The following is a 22,221-nucleotide window of genomic DNA, read 5'->3' as shown; positions in this document are numbered from 1 at the left end:
TTTTTCAGGTGCTTCTCAGCCATTCGGTATTCCTCAGGTGAGAATTCTTTGTTCAGTTCTGAGCCCCATTTTTTAATGGGGTTATTTGATTTTCTGTTCTCCACCTTCTTGAGTTCTTTATATATCAGTCAGCTTCTTGTTGGTCTCTCAGAGGACAGCCATAATGGTCTCCTGTCAGTAAGCATGAGATAGATCCCAAGTTGGGTCAATCACTGGACTCCCTTTCCCTCAAACTCTTCTCTGTTTTTGTCCCTGCAGAACTTTCACACAGGAACAGTTCTGGGTCAGACTTTTTGACTGTGGGATGGCAACCCCATCCCTCAACTTGATGCTCTGTCTTTCTACTGGAGGTGGACTGTATCAATTCTCTTTCCCCACTGTTAGGCATTTCATCTAAGGTCCATCTTTGAGTCCTGAGAGTCTCTCACTTCCCAGGTCTTTGGTATATTCTAGAGGATCCTCCCACCTCCCAACCATCTTGGTTGCATATTCCCATTCATTCTGCTGGCCCTCAGGACTTATCTCTTAATCCTCCCCTTTGCCTGCTGCCCCATATCTGATCATGTTCCTCTTTTTTCCTCCCCCTCTCCTCTCCCACCTAGATCCTTTTCTCCCTTTGTCTCCTGTAATTGTTTTCTTCTCCCTCCCAAGTAAGACTGAAGCATTCTCCCTTAGGCCCTACTGCTTGTTAAACTTCTTGAGTTCTGTAGATTGTGTCCTAGGAATTCTGTTCTTATTTGGCCAATATCAACTTATTTGTGAATATGTACTATATTTTAAGAATATAATATCAAACATTATTTTTTAATCTAATTCAATTCAATTATTAGTAAATTAGTCATGAACATTATAATTACCTATGCAATATTGCCTTATTTCGCTAATGGTGCTTCCCATGGATAATGGTTTAGTAATAGTATGATTGTGTATTAGTATAAGTACTTTTATAATATTATGATTTGTTTAAACATTTCTGTGAGTTGCATTTTGTTACTCTTTTATTAGAGCAGTAATTACTGCATTATTATCCATATTTATCCAAGAATTTCTGTGACGTTGCTTGGCTGCTGTTACTCTCTAGATATAATAAACATCATTAAAATTTTTATTACTCTGTTTTTTTCAAGACATTTAATAATAGAAGGAATCAAGCTAGCTATATATTTGACATACACTTACATTTGGAACACAGAAATTAAGCCTCATGCAGATAGAACAATGTGAAATAGATATAGATAGAGTGTTTCACTAAAATGTGTTAAATTAAAAAATAGATAATCATTCACATAATATAAACCTTATATACATACAAATCATGTATAGAACTTAGAAATTCAAAGCTTATGAACATGTTGAGGAATCAATGATGTAAATAAAATATTTTTAGATCTTAATGGGAAATTCTTTAGTGTGTGCCATGCTCATACACTAAAATTCAGTAAATATATGCAAAAACAATAGAGAAGAACTGGAATTTATGGATCAAATTGATAAACATATTGTTAAATCTTTTAGTCAGTTATAGGCATTGTTATAGATGAATTCAAAATATTACATTTTAAATTAAAATGATATAAAGTTATTCATATTTTTATAAAGATATCTGACCCAGAAAATGTGATAACAGCTTAATATAAAATATTATGATATTACTCTAAATAATATATTTGCTTAGTATTACAGGTCCACTTCATTGTTCATTTTATTTGGATAGGAATAAACACAACCTTCATTAAAACAAAGGAGTTTACAATGTAACAAAGAGATACTGTTTCATAATAGATGCCTATACATCTGTTAGGAACATGCATAAAACATCACAAAATGGAAAGATTCATCCTGCCACTGGTGTCTTGGAGGAGATTTATAAAGCAATGGGATTTTATCCCATACTTAAGACAAATTTTATGATCCTAGTAACTAAGCCTTATATCTAAAAAAAAAAAAAAAAAAAACCATTGCATTAATCACTGATATTTTGACTTGATCCTTGTTAAAAGAATACATAAAGACAGTTGATTGTTGATTTTCACTTTTTTGTACTGCATCCTCTCAATGATAGTAAGTGCATAATGAGCTTTATCCTGAGGGTGAAGCCAATGTATGTGAATGCAAGATTATAATATTTCTTACTATTTAAAACTGATGAACTCGTTCAAAATTTAAATCATTAAACTTTGGAAAGTTTTTAATTCCATAACCTTAAAAAGTCTTTTTGATGGTTATCAATGGAATTCCTATTGTGCTCTGAAACCTTAAATTATTTTTCCAAATTTTAATAATTTATTAAACTTCATAATCAAAGCATTGCCTGTGTGTTAATTCATCAACATGCAGAGCCCTGTGCATTCTACTTTGATATGGGAGATATATATATATTAGATAGATAGATAGATAGATAGATAGATAGATAGATAGATAGATAGATAGGCCTGCCTGCATGCATGCATGCATACAGATGATCAGGTACAGACTATCATATATTTTGTTGTTTCTATTTTGTTTTCTTTTGTGGTTGCTTTATTCTATATACTTATGTATTTTTTTCTTGAATGGATAACAAAGACACAGATAAGATAAATATTACAAAATACTTGTTTCAAACTATACAGTTTAAAATGTGGAACAACTATGTTATCCTATAAGTGAAAATTTACCAATTGACAATACCATGATGTTCAAGAAATGCAAAAAATCTCATATATCAAAGAGTTGGACAATAAATAGTTAAAAAGTAAATTAAGTAAAATTTATGTAGGTGAATAATTTAAAGCAGATTTGATAACTATTTTACAAGCCAGAAATTTTAGATTCCACTAAGATTTCTGCAATGTGTTATAGACAATATTACATATAGTTTTATATATAAGATAGTATTACATATAATTATATATAGTACATTATATATAAGATAATATTACATATAATCATACATAATATATAATAAGATATACAATATTCTGAAAAATACATTAAATAGTCCAATTCTATTGTGATCATTTGAATCTGGGAAGATTTGAAAGACCCAGATGTCATAGCAGAGAGAACAATTCTCTTGAGCATCATAACAAATGAGTGATTGAACACTGTTATCCTTTAGGACTGGGCAGACTACTAGAAGACTGTTCTACAAGATAATTCCCATAAGCCCGTGGGTGTTACTGATCCTGCATAAAACTCACAGGTTTCATGGCATCCCTCAACCCTAGTACTGAAAGGTCTGTATCGAGAAAACAGGTTTTCTCCATGATAACATCAAAGAAACATGTATGTATCTTGTTGTTTATGGAAATTGTACCATATTTTATTTTCTTTTAAAAACCAAGTAGATATTATTAGAAATTATAGCATTGAAAAGTTATATCCAAAATATTTTCCAAAGGAATTTTCCATCTTCTACCAATGACTGCTCTCTCTGTCACAAACTACACTAGTTCCAGCTTTGCTCTGACTGGTTTCCCTGGTTTAGAAATTTATTACTTCTGGCTATCTGTCCCATTCTTTATAATCTATGTGACAGTGTTCCTGGGAAATTGTATGGTACTTCATGTGATTCGGACTGAGCTGAGCCTACACCAGCCCATGTTCTATTTCCTGGCCATGTTAGCCCTCACAGACCTATGCATGGGGCTGTCCACTGTGCACACAGTAATGGGTATCCTTTGGGGCTTCCTTCAAGAGATCAGCCTTGATGCCTGCATTGCACAGTCTTACTTCATTCACGGCTTGTCCTTCATGGAGTCCTCTGTCCTCCTCGCCATGTCCTTTGACCGCTACATTGCCATTTGCAACCCTCTACGCTATTCCTCCATCCTAACCAATGACAGAATCCTGAAAATCGGAGTGGCCATCTTATGTAGGAGTTCTATGCTCATTCCTCCAGTTATTATCCGCCTGAAGTTCTTAAATTACTGCCGGCCTCATTTCCTCTCCCACTCTTTCTGCCTGCATCAAGACTTAATTAGAATGGCTTGTGGAGATATCCGTTTCAATAGCATCTATGGTCTAGCTCTGGTGATCAGCAACTTGTTGGTGGATTCAGTGCTAATATTAATGTCATATATTATGATCCTGTACACAGTTCTGTCTATTGCATCCAGGGAGGAGAGAATCAAGTCTTTGCAAACGTGTGTATCTCACATCTCTGCTGTTTTGGTTTTCTACATCCCCATCATTGGTCTGACCATGGTTCACCGCTTTGGGAAGCATCTCTCACCATTGGTTCATGTCCTCATGGGCAATGTCTACATCCTTTTCCCACCTTTGATGAACCCCATTATATACAGTATCAAGACTCAACAGATACGAGTGAGAATTCAGAGATTGTTCTTGAAGGGAACCTAAAAACTTACATCTGCTGTGAATATGTTTGGAAGTCAACATGCAGTTTTACAAAAGGTGAAATTCAGTAAGTAAATGTAACTATATGTATTAGCTACTGTTTAACGATGCTTTCCATATTGTAAATTCTCTCCTTTAGCTCTTTTAAGATGTTGAAATTGACTTCTATAGTATTGCACTTAATGTCACAAACTAGGGTATGCAAATAAAAATGTAATGTACTCAGAATCATCTTTTAAACCTGATGTAAGCTTTTGTAAAATTTTAAGTGAACATTTCCCACTTTCTTTAAGTATCAAATTTATTTACTTATTCATAAAAATCTATATCTAAATATAGTTTCAAAAATAAAAATCTATAACTTTTGTGGCTACTTAGATATGTATTTTTTCTTTTATTCATTATGAAGCTGATATCTTTGTTTAAAAAGAATTTGGTGATTACTATTGATCATTATCTCAATCTATTTTTGTTTATCTAAACAACGTATTTATTGTATTCACAAAGTCCTGCTATTGGGTCAGCCACTTGTAACATAAGTAAAGAGAAGCCTATGAGATTGGACTGTTCAGTTACTTAACAGTAGTAAAATAAACAAACGAATTAATTTCAGTGCTGTGTTGACCAGCACAGCAAAGTCCCCACACTATGGATGATAACAGAGACCCTTGTGTCAATACAAGTAATGACTACCATAGGAAGACCTTTCAAATCATATGAAAATATTATTGATTTTTATCTTCTCTCACTTAAATCCCCAGTGACAGGTAAAACATTACTGTGACTATGTAACAAATAATTTTGTAACTTAATATCTACATAAAAAATCAGAGGTAGATATTATTCTTTATTCTGTGAATAGATTTTTCAACCAGCCAATGAATGATCTCTCAAATTTTTAGGGTGCATTTTATGATGAGATTTGAATGTATTTTCTGCTTCATTTATCTTCAATAACTATGCTTTCCTGCCTCCCTTGTGTTTCTTTTGCTTTAAACTGGTCTGACATTTGCTGAAAGTTAAAAAACATTGAACAATAAGCAAAAAACAAAACATCAAAATGAACCACATATGATAAGGCTTGCACCATCTCTTTGTTAATGTAACTGTCTTTAAAATATTTATATAATTTACAATAAAAATATAAAATGTATGTACAACATTCATTCACTAAGTTAAAGCAGGATTATGGAGGTACAATTACAAACAACCTGATTACTATAAGATGTACATATAAGATTTGATGAGAAAGGAGAATACATTTAGGAAAATATTTATTATCATGAATCTATTGGCATAGCTGAGATGATGAAAATTTCTTTCATATTCGAGTGTATGTCACATATTATTGTACTCACATAAATTCACACCAAATCCTTATTTCTGTTGTATAGTTTTGGTGTTAATGAGGTCATATAAATGACATAGTAGCAGTTTCAATTTTTGGCATCCTTTATTTCACTTACAGTAATGTTATTCAGATAATTATGACACACACTTACTAACAGCTCTGATTTTAAATATTTGTGTATGAATGAAAATAGCTTTACAAAAGAATAAAATTACATTCTTAATAACAAAATGTACAAAGCATATTTCTTAAAGCCACAACTTACAATTCCTAATATTAATCTTCAGTCAACATCTCTACAGAGAAACATTAAAAAAAGAGTTTTAAGTATATCAAAAATAATTGTGAGACAATTTAGTTTGTAGTTAACATTTATTCCTACAGATGCTATTTATTTTACAGCATAGTTAATTTTTTACAACTCATATACTTTATTTAAATGTTCTTCATCTTATAAGTTAAAAATTGAAAGTTTTCAAGAAACTTGAGAACATTATTTTTGAGCAAATATTATAGTACAACTAATTCTTCTGTAGTAATATTTTCAATTTATTATCTGAAGTTTGCTAATGAGAACTTTTTGCTTTTACTTGCTTTTGAACTCTACTTCAATATTCTGTTTAAATAGAATATGTCTAAAACTCCAACCTTTCCTGTAAGAGTCAGTCATACTTTAATTTTAAAGGGTATCTTGGCTATGTTATAATGTAAATTAATAAAACAACATTTCTGCACACTGGAAATTGATAATCTGTACTAAAGGATACCTTTCCTCTACAGGTCTGTCTAGTTCACACCTACCCGCATCACTTGTCAAAAGCACCAAAGTAAAAGATGGTCTATCTCTAGGATCCTGTGAGGGGACCAGGGAAGCCTGCATCTTAGTTTTGGAATGGCCTAGATTACCCAGTTGACATTTACACCTTGTTTCTTTCCTCAGTGATAGACTACTTCTGTGGCATCAGTTGAGCTGTAATAGGCTTTTTTCTCCTGTATTCAATGACTCATATGTAGCCTTCAGCCATAGTCCTCAAGTTTTGAAGCCTGCTCTCTCTCCCTTTGAAGACTATGATATATATCAGGAATATTGCACAAATACTCACCTGCCCAAAGCCTTCAGAGCTTGGCAAGTTCAGGGGTAGGAAGTGATCATGGTTTGTGAGTTTCTTGCAGTGGGATGAGGAACTAGGATGCCCCTTACACTTTAGAAGAAATGCAGGCTTCTTTCACCGTTTTTTATACTAGTCATGCTACATGGGCATCAGGACTCCATTGTCTCTCTGTCATGGTTGATATGGTGTGTCAGGGACTTTTCTTCAGATAGTCAAGCAGAAAATTGGATATTTCCATTTGTATCATTAATGCACATTAATGCACATTATCATATCCCAACAATGTGAAAAATGACAATAAATGTCCAGCCAAGCCTTAGAAATTGAGTCTATGGTCTCTATTACCTTTCTGTGCCTTCCTTCCTCCCTTTCTCTCTCTCTCTCTCTCTCTCTCTCTCTCTCTCTCTCTCTCTCTCTTTCTTTCTTTCTTTCTTTTTCGGTTTTTGAGATAGGGTCTCTCTGTGTAGCCCTGGCTGTCCTGGAACTCACTCTGTAGACCAGGCAACTCAGAAATTTGCCTACCTCTGCCTCCCAAGTGCTGGGATTAATTAAAGGTGTGCACCACCACTGCCTGGCTTTCCTCTTTTCATGACAGAAGGATTCTGCTGGGTTTCTTTTCTTTCCTTCTTCAACAGTTTTCTCCCTCATTATCCAAGTTCTAGCTTTTACTGCAGTAGAAACTAAAGACAGCAGGACTCTAGAGAGAAAGAAAGGAAATTTAATTACATCCAAAGATCAAAATATACTTACAGTTAACAAGTACATGGAATGTGTATCAGCTTTATGCATAATACACCTATGTGCAATGTCTGCTCTCAATCAGTAGTGTGTGATTATGGCTTTCATAACTGTGACAATTCTTATTTACAAAGCAAAGCCAAGCAATCTTCATTATTTATTTTAGTTTTGAGGTTACAATATGATTATATAATTTCCCCTTTCCTTCCTTCAAAACCTTCTGTATACTCCTCCTTTCTCTAGTTCAAATTGATGGCCCCTCTTTTTAATAATTGTTAAATGCATGTATGTGTCTGTGCATGCATACAGATTCCTAAACATAACCTGCCCACTTTCTGAAATGTTACTTGTTTGTACATTTTCAGGGCTAAACACTTGATTCTGAATAAGTAATTAGTGTGTTCTTCCCTGGGAAAAATAAATTTTCAGTCTCTCAGTATTTCTTATCTACTTTTACTTCTTCATGAGGCTGAGACCTCATGAGCTTTCCCACATCCTCTTCAGCGTGTTGATTGCAGTTATCCATGTTTGAAAAATTATTTGGTGAGACCTAATGGGTGTAGTTTCTGGCATGACTAATAGATAATGCCCCATACACAAGCTTTCTGCCCCATCTTCTGCAATGTTCACTGACCCTTAGTTGCAGGAGCTGCTTGCAGATGTATTTATTAGTACTGAGCTCCACAGATCTGCTTTAAAGTTGGGCATAGTTTTCTGTGTTTATCTCTGTTTGTCTCTAAGACAAATTTATTTGATGAATGACAAAAATCCCACTTATTTGTAAATAAAAGGAACATTCTGGGATTATCCTGGTTTAATGAGGTGGTGGTTCTTCTCCAAGGTTCACGAAATGACTAGTACTTCTAAGTCATTTATGACATGTGTAAAACTTCCATCAAATGTACAGCTTTTAAAACACCCATTGAGTCCAACATGAACAAGAATAATTGAAAGTTAAATGCATTGAATACTATATTACAATAAGTGATTATTAACACTTATAGAATGTTCATAATGTCACAGTCACTAATATTACTGTTTAATATACAGGTTTGCAACTAAAAACAAATAGAAAGATAAAGTAGCTTCACACTTTATTTTATTTTTTAAAGTTTTCATCTTTAATGAAATGACTTTAGAAATAACATATATTTCCATGACACCAGTACTATAGTCTTCAGACCTTCCTATAATAAAAACCTACTTTAAAATAGGTTTCAAAGTAGAAGCAGATTTTTGATTCTTAGTAATGTAATGCTTAGACATAAGCCCACATTATATCCTAGAAACTATATGTTCTGATAAGTGATTATCAGATAAATAAAATTATTCAAAGTCACAGGATTCTTGTCATCAATTTAAAAATCATTTCTTTTTTATTAACATGTTTTTTCTTTTATTGTAAGGCATTTTTATTAGATATTTTCTTCATTTACATTTCAAATGCTATCCCCAAAGCCTCCTATGCCCTCTCCCCACCCTGCTCGCCAACCCACCAATTGTTTCTTTATTTTTATGTTTGTGAGTACATTTTCACTGTCTTCAGATACACAGAAAAGGTGCATCTGGTCACATTGGTTTCTGGGAATTGCAAACTCTGGAAGAGTAGCCAGTGCTCTTAACTTCTGAGGCTTCTCTCCAGCCCCTCTATTGATCATTTTTACTTTGTCTAATTTTATTTTCTGTATAATTTTGGCATAATTTCTTGTAATAAGTTCACTGTTTCATCCTTTAAAAACAGTTACTCTTTTCAAATCAACTTTCCCAGTTCCTTTTGATATGGATGATGCACATCATAATTTTAAGTTTCATGACATATGTGAAATAGATTCCTAATCAAGGAAAAGCAATGATCCAGAGTCACCACAGTCTGCAAAAGTCCATCATTTAGGCTCAGATTCCAATTGTTATTTCTCATGATGATTTTTCAGGATTTATTTTCTTCATCTTGAAAAAGAGAAGTAAAAAGACAAACAGCAAAAACAAAAGACAAAAGTAGACACACACACATACACGCTCACACACATATTCACACACATAGACACACATACTCACACCCACACACAGAAACATATGACCACGTGCACACACATGCACACATGCCCACATGCCCACACACAGACTGTTGCATTCTCTTTGTGTAAGTTCTGACTGAACCATTCAGTCATTGGCTGTCAAACCCCTTCCTGTACCTGGACTCAGAGCCACTCCTTTTGTTTTGTCTCTTGCATTGCCAATGCAACTGTTCTGAAGGTCAATAGTTGTTAAGAATGTCTGCTGCGGAAGCCTGTTTTTGTAAATAGAAGCATTCATTTTTAAACCAGATTGATTTTATCTTTACTTATATGGATGTGTTTGTGTGTGTGGATGTGTTTGCGTGTGTGCTTATCCCAGTGTATATGGGCACTTGTGGAGGGTTCTGGACCTCTTGGAGTTATAAACAGCTTTAATCCATTTAACATGGGTGCTGGGAACCAAACTCAAATTCTCAACAAGAGTAGAAAGTGCTCTTCACTTCTGAATCATCTCTCTAACCTATTGCCATCTACCTGAAACTACACTAACATGGATATTCAAGAAAATACTGAAAACAAAGCAGAAGTCTCAGGGGAACATTTAGACCAAAACGATCAATAGTTATGTAAAACTGAAACAATCATTGTAAGGTTAATTTCTCTTCTTCACTGTGAGCATTTAAAACAAAATTTAAATCATACCCATCAAATTTGTTAACAGAAAATTTGTAACAGAATTTAAGCATTTCTGGTAAGATATTATTTCAAAGTTCCTCAATAATACCTTATATAATTTAAGATGGCTAACATAGGGCATAATGTCACGTACTGTACTGTAAAAAACATAATCAAGTAGGCATATATTTGCTAAAGTATCATAATAGAATGTCGTGTCAAGTATATTAGTTTTGCTTGATATGATAATTTACTTGGTGGCATTGATAGTAATTATATAAGAAATTAATTTTAATGATATGATATTAAGATAATTTTGTCCTAAAATTTGTTTTACATTTGTTGATCAGGGTTTACCGTTCTGTAAGGAAATACATATCACCATTGGCAAGGCTGAACTCATTAAAAAGTTCTCTATCTATGTACTTTGCATTATTATACAGTAGAGAAACTGTGAGAAGGTAACTAAACATATAACAATTATATATTTAGAACAATTATATAAAGGAAAATATAATAAATAGAGATGTAAATAGACATGATAATGTATTGTTAATTTATGAGTTCTGTATAATTTATAGTTATTTAATATTTGATTATAGTAAACGATAATAATATTGACTTGAACCAAAGATACATAATCTATAAGAATTTAACATTGCCTCTTTTACTGAAATTGTAACTTTTTATTAAGTTACTAAAATATTTCCACAATATCTTCAAGTGCTCTTAACTTTTAGAGATTTTATAGAAAAACTGGAAAACTAATCTGTTTTATGTCTACATGGTTTGATTTATATCAACAAATTACCTTGTTTAAAGAAAATAACTGAACAATTCTCTCCTGAATTTGCTTGGTCTTTACTCCATAAATGATGGGATTGAGGGAGGGTGGTAGAACAACATAGAGGTTAGCCAGGAGGATGTGAACATACAGTGGTATTCTGTCACCTCCAAAACGGTGAGCAAGAGAAGAAAAGAAAACTGGCATATAAAATAACAGGATGACACAGACATGGGACCCACATGTACTCAGAGCTTTGAATCTGGCATCTTGGGAAGGTATTCTATACACAGCACAAAGTATGCGAGCATATGAGACAATAATAAGTACTACATCTAGAAATATGGAAAATAGGGCTACAACCAATCCATAGTAAATATTGACTTTGATGCTGTCACAGGCCAACCTGGCAATGCCCATGTGTTCACAGTATGAGTGACGAATGATGTTCCTCCCACAATAGGTGAGCCTATAAACAAGAAAGATCAGGGGGAAGCAGATGAAAAAACTTCTAGTCACAGCTGCAATGCCCATTTTGATGATGACAGATGGGGTTAGAATGTTGGTGTATCTTAGTGGATAGCAGATAGCAACATAACGGTCAAATGCCATGGAGAGTAGTATACCAGACTCCGTCACAAAGATGAAGTGGAGGAAAAACATCTGAGACACACAGCTAGCAAAAGAAATGCTTCCAGCTTGGAACCAGAAAATTGCTAATACCTTTGGAATGGTCACTGTGGACAAGAAGATATCGGCCAGGGCCAACATAGTTAGGAAAAAGTACATAGGTTCATGAAGACTATGCTCAGTAGAGATCAGCAATATTAGGAATGTATTGCCCATAACAGCTACTATATACATAGAAAAGATGGGGATGGAGAGCCAAATGTGTGCATCTTCTAGTCCTGAGATCCCAATCATAGTATACCAGATGTCTCTGAGATTGGTGTGATTTAAATATGTTGATGATGTCATCTTTTACTCTCTTTTCTGATACTGGAAAGAATCAAGAATCATGGTTATCTTTGGCTTCATTTCTTGAGAAAGTAATTCAGAAATATCTTGAGAAAATTATTTTAAAAGAAAAATAATAGAATAGGCAATGAGGTTTCAATCAATCATAATATATAGATAGCAAAAGGAGCATTTTATGAACAGGAAAATAAACCTAAATTTTATAACACTTATAATAGTGGCAATAGTGAAAACTCTAATAATTGTACAAAACAGAAATTTCTTTGAATTGGATTCCAGAAACTGTTCTCAAAACTACTATGTTAGCATCAAAATGAAAGTCTGTGAAATGCTTTTACCTGATTGAGGATTTCTAATGTTTATCCCATTTCTCTTTTCTGGAATGTTTGAGATGTAGTCAGGATACTATTGTGGTCTTTTGGAAGATGAGCTTGAGACGATTTCCTTAGACCACTTGGCCATCCTGACATCTCAAATCATAATCTTTTGGCTAGGAATATTGTTGTGTCAATGACAACTAAACTACCATCCTTTAATGTCCAACACATCATTGAGGAGTTTGCTCCTTTTTATTCTTTTATCAATTTGTATGGTTTAAAAGAAAACCAAAACTATAGGTAGTCCTCAATGTGTACAATGCCCCATTATCTTAGCATTTTGATTTCACAGCTATGCTCTTATATTCCATGATTGTAATCTGCATGTGTTTCTGCTAAGCAACCATTAATGCTATTATAACTCAGCACACCTTATCTTTCTCACTTGCTAATATCATATTTGTACCATATAGTCCACATTCCATTTTTCTCAAATCATTTTGTACATTCTACCATGTGTTCTCATTTTAATATTGATATGATAATTTTTCTTGATGACACAATATTATTATTACTATCATTAATCAATGTCAACATTATTGTCGTGTTGAATAAGAGTTGAAATAAAAGTCACCATGAGAAAAATTCAAAAAAAAAAATTAATGAAAGGCAAGTCATTTTGTGTTAACAAGTGTTGGTAACATAAGACTGTCAACAACAGAAAGTTACCAGATAGGTAACTGTCAAAAGGATCATCTCTCAAGTATAGCAAAACATAACTGGGGAAAATAAATGAATATCAGGATTTTTCTTTTGTTTAGTCCAGAGGAATGAGATATTCATGACTTGAAGGAGCAATACAATCAGACATCTATAGAATTATAATTCTATTGTGATAAAAGAAATTCAACAAAAATGATTTTTGTACTTCTCTATTGAGACAAAAAAAATTCAGAAAATTACAATAGACTACATGGAAGATTTCAAAATCTTTATATTTGTTCCACATTTGTTAATACAAGAAAAGCAAATACTAACTTCAGAACATTTTTAAAGTACTATAGCTTCTGAAAAAGGTAAAATTGATTTTAAAAGTGTTATGCAGCACAGGAAGATGTCAGTAAATCTTTATTTGTTATAAAAGATCTCGGAGACATGATACAGAAGGTTGTCTTTGAGGCAATTTTGTGTTTTAAGCCCAACACTGTCTTGAATGAATCTTCCTTTCTTGACTTTCCAAATACTGAGATGATGGGAGTTTGCATGCATGCAGAAGAACCTAAATTATTTTGTTTTAGTAGAAATAAAGAGATCTTTCAACAATGAGAGATATTGTACATGTTCATCTAAGAGTCGGTAGTTTTCTCACTTGGTTAGTTGTTCCCTTCAGGATCCAGGAATAGTTCAGGATAAAGACAATGGGTTTCATCACAGGAGAAGGGCAGCTTTCTTGTGGTTAGAGGGTATACTGGGTGGTAAATGACTCTGTAAGACTGTAGCAATACACATGAGAAAGCAGGTTTGGTTAGAAGACACTTTTTCCTACTTTTTGGTAGTATTGACTATGCATAATTCTAGGTCTTGATCTTTCTAATTAATTACATTTTGTGATCCATAGCCAAGCTATTGCAATCTTACCTTCATATCTTATGCACACCTTTATAACTTATACTCAAAGAATAACATTGCTAAATGTGTATTCCTATTAAAATATATCTTCAGAGGACACAGGCATTTTAGCATAGAGAATGGCTTAGCTAGCCAGTGGTTAGAAGTAGAGATGGCATGGTACTCACACTACTTATCTGGGCTCCATTTTCCATCCCATTCATTAAGTCCTTACCTGGGAATCATCAATATACTGTAATGCACATCATTTCTCTTTCCTCCCTAACAATCAGTGCTTACCCTGATCAAGAAAATAGCCCATGAAAATCTTTGGATTCTACTGATTCTGCAACCATCCAGAAGAGTCCATAAACCACCATTAACAAATCTGTATTATACTATAAATCCTATTGTGCATGGATTTGTTACTTAAATGTACATAAATTTAACTTTTCATCCTCCTTCAAATTATATCACTACAAAGAACTTGTCTCTATTTTACATCTCCTTTTACTTTTAGCCCACACCAAAACTATGGATATAATAATAATCTTATAATACAAGTGCAAAAAAATGCATAGTGAAGAGCCCAATAAGTAAAATACACCATGGGAAATTCTGGCAATAACAGGCCTTTTTTTTTTTTTTGGAACTCAGGCTTCCTTGCCAACCACACCAAGGTCCCTTATGTGTTTTTATTTCATTTTTGTCTTAAAATACCGAGGGAAGCTTCTGTTGCACTTAATTTTTAAGGAGAAGGGGGTAAATCAGAGAACTGAAAGCGATAAAGAAAGGCACACAGAAAACTGGGGTAGTGGGTTGGAATCTAAAACCAGGTATTATTCCTCACAGAGATACCTATCCAGCAATTGAGTAGTGATGGAGTTATCAATAACCTTATGTTTGTTTGTATCCATATTCAAAATTATACATCATTAACATTCTTAGCTAATTATCCCTCATCAAAAAACACCTGTTTGAAATGGTATTAAGCAACTTCAATGACACTTTGGTTGGATCAAAGCATATTGTCTGACTTCTGTTAAACTATACCCATTGATAGTATATATAACTTCACTAGTCAAAGATAGACTTCTCTCTGAAACCTTGGATCATTAGAACAGCTCTCATGTTAAAGTGTAATATTATGAAAAGACATGAGGTAGCAGACCCATAGTGCCTCTAATTTGAATTAGGATGCTCTTAATCTAAAATATCAGAAAATATCCTATGAAGGTAGCAACCATCAACTCTTCAGCTGTATGTTGTTACCTTCTTTATGCTGCAATGTTGGGTTCTGTGAGATAGGTTGTATCTCCTTAATGTAGGCACCCAGGACTCACCTCAGGACTGGCCTTATAGCTTTTATAATGCCAAGGGATTCAAGACTCAGTGGAGTTGAGGAAAAACAAGAAAGTGTTTATAGTCCCAAGGATACTTGTATTAAAGCAAAAAATCAAGCAATTGAACAATCTAACTGAAAACCAAAGGCACATTGAATGTGTAGTGTGAGACTAACATCATTCTGAGACACATGTTAGACAGACTCATAAAAACTCTATCAAAGGCAACAACCCACACTATGAATTATCGGACAAAAATATTAAAAAGCAGCCAGATAATGTTGCAATCTCTCTCATAGCATGGGGTGTTTAGTGTCTTGGTTCTCTAGTTATTTGCTCATGGAAATACAAAGAATTAGCATCCTCAGAATTGAGATAATGTAGTATGCATCCCTTTGGTGTAGCCTTTTTTCTCCACTCTTACACACTCAGTCTTCTTAAATTCACAGCAATGATGGTGGTGACAAGAGAAATTCTATTCTTTATAAAATTTTCTTGTACCAAATAATTTCTAAGTAGATGTGAACTTTATTGATAGACATTAATAGGTACATTTCATCTGTAGAGTTGTTGTCAGTTTTGATTACATACACTTGAATTTTGAAATATATACTTTGTGAACTAATAATTATATGTATTCTTGTCCATTGATAACTGCTACCTAGAGTTAGATATTGTCAAATAGCCACCATAACACTCTGTCAATGCTTCTGAGAAAGAAAGTCTTAAACTATTCCTGTCAATGATGAAACACTATAATCAGAAAGCTAAACACACTTGATATGATAGTAAGGAATGAAATGATAGAAAGGAAATCTAAAGTCATATATTTTACTGGGTAAATTGGATATTTCATAGAATATATAACATGACAATAATTGTATTTAAGACTATATACCACATGAAGAAAACAGGAGTAGCTACCTATATAATCACAAAACAATGCAACAATAGTGCAATACACCTTTCTTATAAAAGAGATAGTGATAGAGCATTTAGTTTCAAATTTATTTTTTGCTAAAGTCTTTCCTTACACATTTCTACACTATAAATGATATTTTATTTGTTCTTCTTTAATTTTATGCAAACATTACTCATGTCTCTGTAAAAGTTTTAAAGCTTTATTTCTGTATAAGGCGTTAATTGCAACTTTTCCTGTGACAGTTCTACCACAGCACAGTTTTAAGATGAATTTTTAACAAATATACCTAGAACATTCGTGAAATTATTCTTTAGTTCACCATCACCCTCAATGCTGTGAGTATGTATAAACACAAGAGAGTTACATAAGTTCTTGTTTAAGTGACTAATTGGAATCTTTTCATATTTAACTCACTTTATTTGTTTTATGCCCTGACATCCTATCATGATATTTACTTCCTAATGACTATTTGTTATCACTGTTATTAATTGCAAATATGAAAAAGGTTGGAATCCAGAAGTTCACACTGTCATCTACAATGACCAAGAGAGGAATTGATTTTTAATTTAAGTAAAAAGAAATTTTAATAATTTCAATAGTTTAATTAACACATGTGCGAATGAGGTTGAATCCTCTCTATATTATCCTCCTGTTCTGTCTGAATATTTCAATGTTGCATGTCCTAGGATTTCCTAAGAAGGGAAGAGAAATGAACATTTCTTTCTTTCTGGAAAATTTAGTATTAATGAAATGCACACTAGTGTTCAATTCATAGTAAAATAATACACAGATTATTTTCACTTTATGCTTGGCACGTTATGCAGCTCAATGGTATTTAAGCTTTCAAATCATAGAATGTGCATACTCATATATATATATTTTTCATATATATAGGTTGCAGCTAAATATTCAAGAGCTCAGGAAGAGTAATAGGACCATAACTGAACAAGATCTAAAGTTCTCGTCCTAAAGTCAGAACATAAATGATTAGAGTCTAAGCCATGGTGATAATAAATAATTTAAACTTTCTCTGAAGTATAATATCTTTTTCTATTTTATACAAAAATATAGGATGAATATTTTACAAGTTGATATGATTTTTACTTTTTCAATTGCTTGGTTTGAGAATATGGGCCCTTTCTTAGTTCTCTGGGGAATGTTAAAAGTGACCTGAATATGGAACAGATATTAAGCCATCCTCAGACAACAAAGAACTCAACATTATCCCTTTGACTCCAAAATGACTGTCATTCTCATGCTGCCATGACATAAGATTCCAGGAGCAACTTCAGATGCTCTTTCGTTATTTAGTTTCTATACATTAAGATCAAACTTACATGATTACATCAAAAACATGCCTTAGTGAAAGAAAACAGCTGGAAAAACCTGTCTTGAATTTGCTTTGTCTTCACTCCATATATGATAGGGTTGAGCGAAGGAGGTACCACCACATAGAGGTTAGCAAAAAGAATGTGCATGTGACGTGGTATGGTGTGGCCCCCAAAACGGTGAGCAAAAAAGGTAAAGAGAGAAGGTGTATAGAACAGAAGGATGACACAGACATGGGAGCCACATGTACCCAGAGCCTTGCGTCGAGCATTTTGAGACGGGATTCTAAATACTGTATGAAGTATAAGGGTGTAGGAGATGATGATAAGCATAATGTCTAGGCCTATGGAAAATAAAGGCACAGTCATTCCATAGTAAATATTGACTTTGATGTTATCACAAGCCAACCTAGCAATGGCCATGTGTTCACAGTACGAGTGACGAATGATGTTCCTCCCACAATAATTGAGTCGATAAACTAGAAAGACCAAGGGGAAAATGATGAAGAAGCTTCTAGTCACAGATGCAATGCCCATTCTGCAGATTACTGAGGGGGTAAGAATGGTTGTATATCTTAGTGGAAAGCAGATGGCTATATAACGGTCAAATGCCATAGCCAGCAGTATGGCAGACTCTGTCACAAACATGAAGTGCAGAAAAAACATCTGAGACACACAGCTAGCGAAAGAAAGTCCTCCTGCTTGAAACCAAAAGATGGCAAGAACTTTGGGTGTGGTCACTGTAGATAGAATGATATCAGCCAGGGCCAACATGGAAAGGAAAAGGTACATTGGTTCATGAAGACTGTGTTCTGTGAAGATCAGGAATATTAATAGGGTATTGCCTATTAGGGCCACTATGTACATTGAACAGATGGGGATGGAGAGCCAAATGTGTGCATCTTCTAATCCTGGGATTCCAATCATGGTGTACCAAATGTCTCTAAGATTGGTGTGATTTGAAGACATTGTAATCTCTTCTCTGTCCTCAGACACTAAATTTTGGAGCTGAAGGAAAACAAGAATTATAAAAATTATGATTATTTTTATTATATTATTATGAAATAACACTTTATGGACTTACTAAATTAACAATGAGCTGGCACTCATGATTCAGTGACACCCAGGCAAAGTTTATTAACAGGAAAAATACAAACTTGAAAACACATACTGTTGTCAAAGATGATGATTATACTTAAAAGAACTGAACTTTAAATATTAAAGTGAAATTTAGATACTGTGCTAAATGTTTTGATTTTTTACAGTAAATGTGCCAATCCATGAATGAGGAGAAGGTTTTCCATATCATAGTTGGTTTTATTTTGCTGTTCATTTTTTTGATTCTTAATAAAAGTACTCTTCACTGAAGTTCTAGAACTGTAGTGGTCAGGATCCTCTTATTTTCTTTTTAGGAGCCCAGTATTACTGAGATCCATGTAAATCCTACACTCTAATGTAAACCTTTCCATAAAGCAATATGTTTGTCTGTATTCTAACAAAATATTCTTAGGAAGTAAAAATGTTCAAAATCTTTTCTTTGAAGAGTCTTGTATTTACTAAGTATAATACTGGAAATATGTTCTTGTTACTTGATCACAGTACACAATTTTCCAGCTAAAGCAATAAATTAGTATTCCTTTAGAGCTAACTCAGAATATATTGAATATGTTGTCCTATTATTTCCTAAATCTCACTTTCTCTTACTCCAGTGTTTTCCACCTATACTAATACTTTTTTCACCCTTAAATCTTATAGACTGCTCCTTCAGCCCTTCCAGGAAGAACAGCAATATCAATTAATCTGACCTCTCAGTGGCCCCAGGGACTAAAATACTAACCCAAGGGTATACATGGATCCATGGCTCCTGAATATATATATATTCAGGATTATATATATATAATCATATATATACGATTATATATATATATATATATAATCAGTGGACTCCCTCATCTGACATCAGTGGGAGGTGAAGCCCTTGGTCCTGTGGAGGCTTGATGCCCCAGAGAATGGGGATGCTAGAGGGGCAAAGCTGGAGTGGGTGGATGGGTGGTGAGCACCCTCTTAGAGACAAAGGGAAAGGGGTTGTGGGACGTTCATGAAAGGGAAACCAGGAAGGGGGATAATATTTGAAATGTAAATAAATAAAATAACTAATAAATGAAAAATCTTAAAGACTCTGTTTAAACTCCAGTGTTTTTCTTCATTTTCATTTTTGATCCAGTATAATCTTAGAGAAAGAGGAATTATCTCAGAGAGAACAAAGTGACAAAGTAGGTCACAAAAGTGAGAAATTATTGACTGAACTAGGATCATCTTATGCTGAATAAATAAGCAAATATAGGTCATGCACATAGTCTATATCAGAGACTGTCTCCAGTGAATCACTTTAATATATGAATGTAAGCCACCACCTTTCAAATCAGATCAAGACAGGAATGTTGAAAAGCTTTCTTTTTTATAGAATATATTCACTGGGAAAATGGCTTACAAAAAAGTTATTTTTGGAAACAATATCAAATGAGTAAAAGTCTTCTATCACTAGTACGTATCACTTTACACATGAAGACATCTAGCATAGTGAAAGCTTTGAGAAAGAAGATGCCAGATTGGATAAGTAAAGTATGACCTTTAAGTTTCATAGTATGAAAGATCAACTTTTTTGTTTTAGTTTTCTATGTTAATAAACACTAAATTAAAATTTTATTTTATAATACCTGAGGTGTGGTATTGGGATAACCTACCTGCCCACATATTATATTAATTGGCTATGAAAGTGTGTCCCTGTATTCTCAATTGTTGATTGTTGTCTGTCACCACAGGGTAGGGCACCACTTGGTACTGGCAGGATATGTAAATATGTATTCCTTCCTCACTTACATAAGGCATTCTCTGATTGGCTTCAATAAAAATCTGAAAGATAGTATCTAAGCTGGAAGCCAGGTGTGTGGGGGAGAAAGACTTCAAGCAGAAAAAGGAATCCTGGGGAAAAAAGAGGTGAGAGATTCTCCAGCAGACAAGGAGGGAGGGACTGCAGTGGAGAAGAAAGGTACAGAGGTAGTCAGGTGGCAGGTCATAGGCTAGTTAGTCACATTAAGTTTAGATAGCTGGCTAGGAGCCTGCCCTAGCTAAAATGCCTAAGCATTAAAATATTTAAAAAGACTCTTTGTCACTACTTGTATAGCTGGAGGGTCTGTGAAAGTCCTGTTATAATTGGCTCCTTATGTTTTATCATTTCACAGAAGCCTCTTTGTTTTATTGTTTTTTGTTTTTGTTTTTGTTTTTTTTCCCTTGAGGCAGATTGTACTATCTGCACTTGACTGGCCTGGCACTCACTAAGTAGATCCCCCTGTTTCTGTTTCCTGAGTGCTGGGATGAAAGACCTGTGATCTTATCCTTGCACATGGATCTATCCTAATGGAAAATGTGCTCATTACTTCTAATAGATTTCCTAAAAATACATTTGGTTCTTTTTCAATAAACATTGCATTCTACAATGGCATGAGTATGTTTTCAGCATGTGACACAATACTTTATTGGGAAAAAAAGGCATCAGTCAGTCAGCATTGAAGAGAGATGTGATGACTAGCATTTATTTTTCTTTGCTAAGGTGGGTTGCTAGCTAGATAAAGACTAAAAAAAAAAAAAAACCAGAAACATAACATTACCAGTAAAATGAGGTAAAAAAAAAAAGAGTCTATATAGTCAGATGAAATAATGAATTTTATGTGGTAGGTAAATCCAAAAAGAGAAATAAATTATCTTGACATAAATCATCTAGAAAAATAGAAATAAGAAATAAAGTAAGATTTTCAGAAATTAGAAAATAAACATGAATGTATTTTTATTTAGAAATGGTAGACACATATTTTGTTTCTAAAGAGACCTAGAGGGATGAATTCAGAAGGCTGTTTCAAGCCTTCACAGTGCACTGGAAAGAGAACCTTTCCTTAAGTACTCTACTTTGGCTTTCTCAAACCATCACAGTCATACCTTCCTAAATTAGTCTTACAGTTCTATCTTGAAATGGAACTGCTATTATTTTTACTGCTATAATCATCACCGCCATTATAATAACCATTAACAGATTTATCTTCTAAATTATTGTATTAAAATAAGAATGAAAGGAAATATTAAACCATGGTCAATGTTTCTAAAACTTCCAATGGATTAGTAAGGGCCAAACTTTCTTGTTTGAAATGTTGCAAGGACAACAAGAGTAAGTTGCCATTACTTGTGACAGTGAGAAGAGAGTCATTCATGGAAAGAAAAACTACAGCTTGAAGGCCTAAAGAATATTGGGATTTTTTTCTTTTAAATGTAAAAGAGACAAAGGCCTCAGATTGGTCTATGTCAGAAAAATTAAATGATAAAGAAGTTAAGGGAAGGATCTGAGTAGGCACATTTTGGAATTAAATGTATACCCTGATGAAAGACAGGTCAATGAATGTGGGCATTCTACCCTGTTCTCCACAGACATAAAATGAAACAAAGAAATATACTAAGGTGCATGTGTAAGATTTTTGTAAATACTAAGCTGGAAACATATCTTTATAATAAAATAAAAGCAGATACTTATTTGTTCTAGACCTCATATAAAAATAGATAAAAATTGATCTATCAAAAGGCTTAGCTGTACTACTTACCTTGGGAATATACCCAAATGATTCTATATCTTACTACAGAGATACCTGTTCACCCATGTTCAT

At 33.6% G+C, this 22,221-nt stretch overlaps 3 protein-coding genes across 3 annotated transcripts; 1 reads left to right on the top strand and 2 right to left on the bottom strand.

The window, feature by feature from the left end:
- The first annotated feature begins 3,402 nt into the window (after positions 1 to 3,402).
- On the top strand, positions 3,403 to 4,344 carry LOC110299251 (olfactory receptor 51V1-like). Its single transcript, XM_021168905.1, has one exon. The coding sequence runs from the start codon at positions 3,403 to 3,405 to the stop codon at positions 4,342 to 4,344; it is 942 nt and encodes a 313-aa protein (XP_021024564.1).
- A 6,599-nt stretch (positions 4,345 to 10,943) lies between these two features.
- LOC110298902 (olfactory receptor 52Z1-like) lies at positions 10,944 to 12,055 on the bottom strand. Its single transcript, XM_021168437.1, has one exon. It carries the CDS (start codon positions 11,992 to 11,994, stop codon positions 11,032 to 11,034), a length of 963 nt encoding a protein of 320 aa, XP_021024096.1. The 5' UTR covers positions 11,995 to 12,055; the 3' UTR covers positions 10,944 to 11,031.
- A 5,475-nt stretch (positions 12,056 to 17,530) lies between these two features.
- On the bottom strand, positions 17,531 to 22,221 carry LOC110298006 (olfactory receptor 52Z1-like). The gene is made up of 2 exons (XM_021167062.1): positions 22,204 to 22,221; positions 17,531 to 18,520 (listed from the first exon to the last, which is right to left on the bottom strand). The coding sequence occupies exons 1-2, from the start codon at positions 22,219 to 22,221 to the stop codon at positions 17,531 to 17,533; spliced, it is 1,008 nt and encodes a 335-aa protein (XP_021022721.1).

The sequence above is a fragment of the Mus caroli genome, chromosome 7 (genome assembly GCF_900094665.2).
Source record: "Mus caroli chromosome 7, CAROLI_EIJ_v1.1, whole genome shotgun sequence".
Taxonomy (NCBI): domain Eukaryota; kingdom Metazoa; phylum Chordata; class Mammalia; order Rodentia; family Muridae; genus Mus; species Mus caroli.
This window is presented reverse-complemented; position numbering and strand designations above follow the sequence as displayed.

Coding starts and splice junctions, on each gene's coding strand:
- LOC110299251 (XM_021168905.1), top strand. CDS start 3,403: ATGACTGCTCTCTCTGTCACAAACTACACTAGTTCCAGCTTTGCTCTG.
- LOC110298902 (XM_021168437.1), bottom strand. CDS start 11,994: ATGACATCATCAACATATTTAAATCACACCAATCTCAGAGACATCTGG.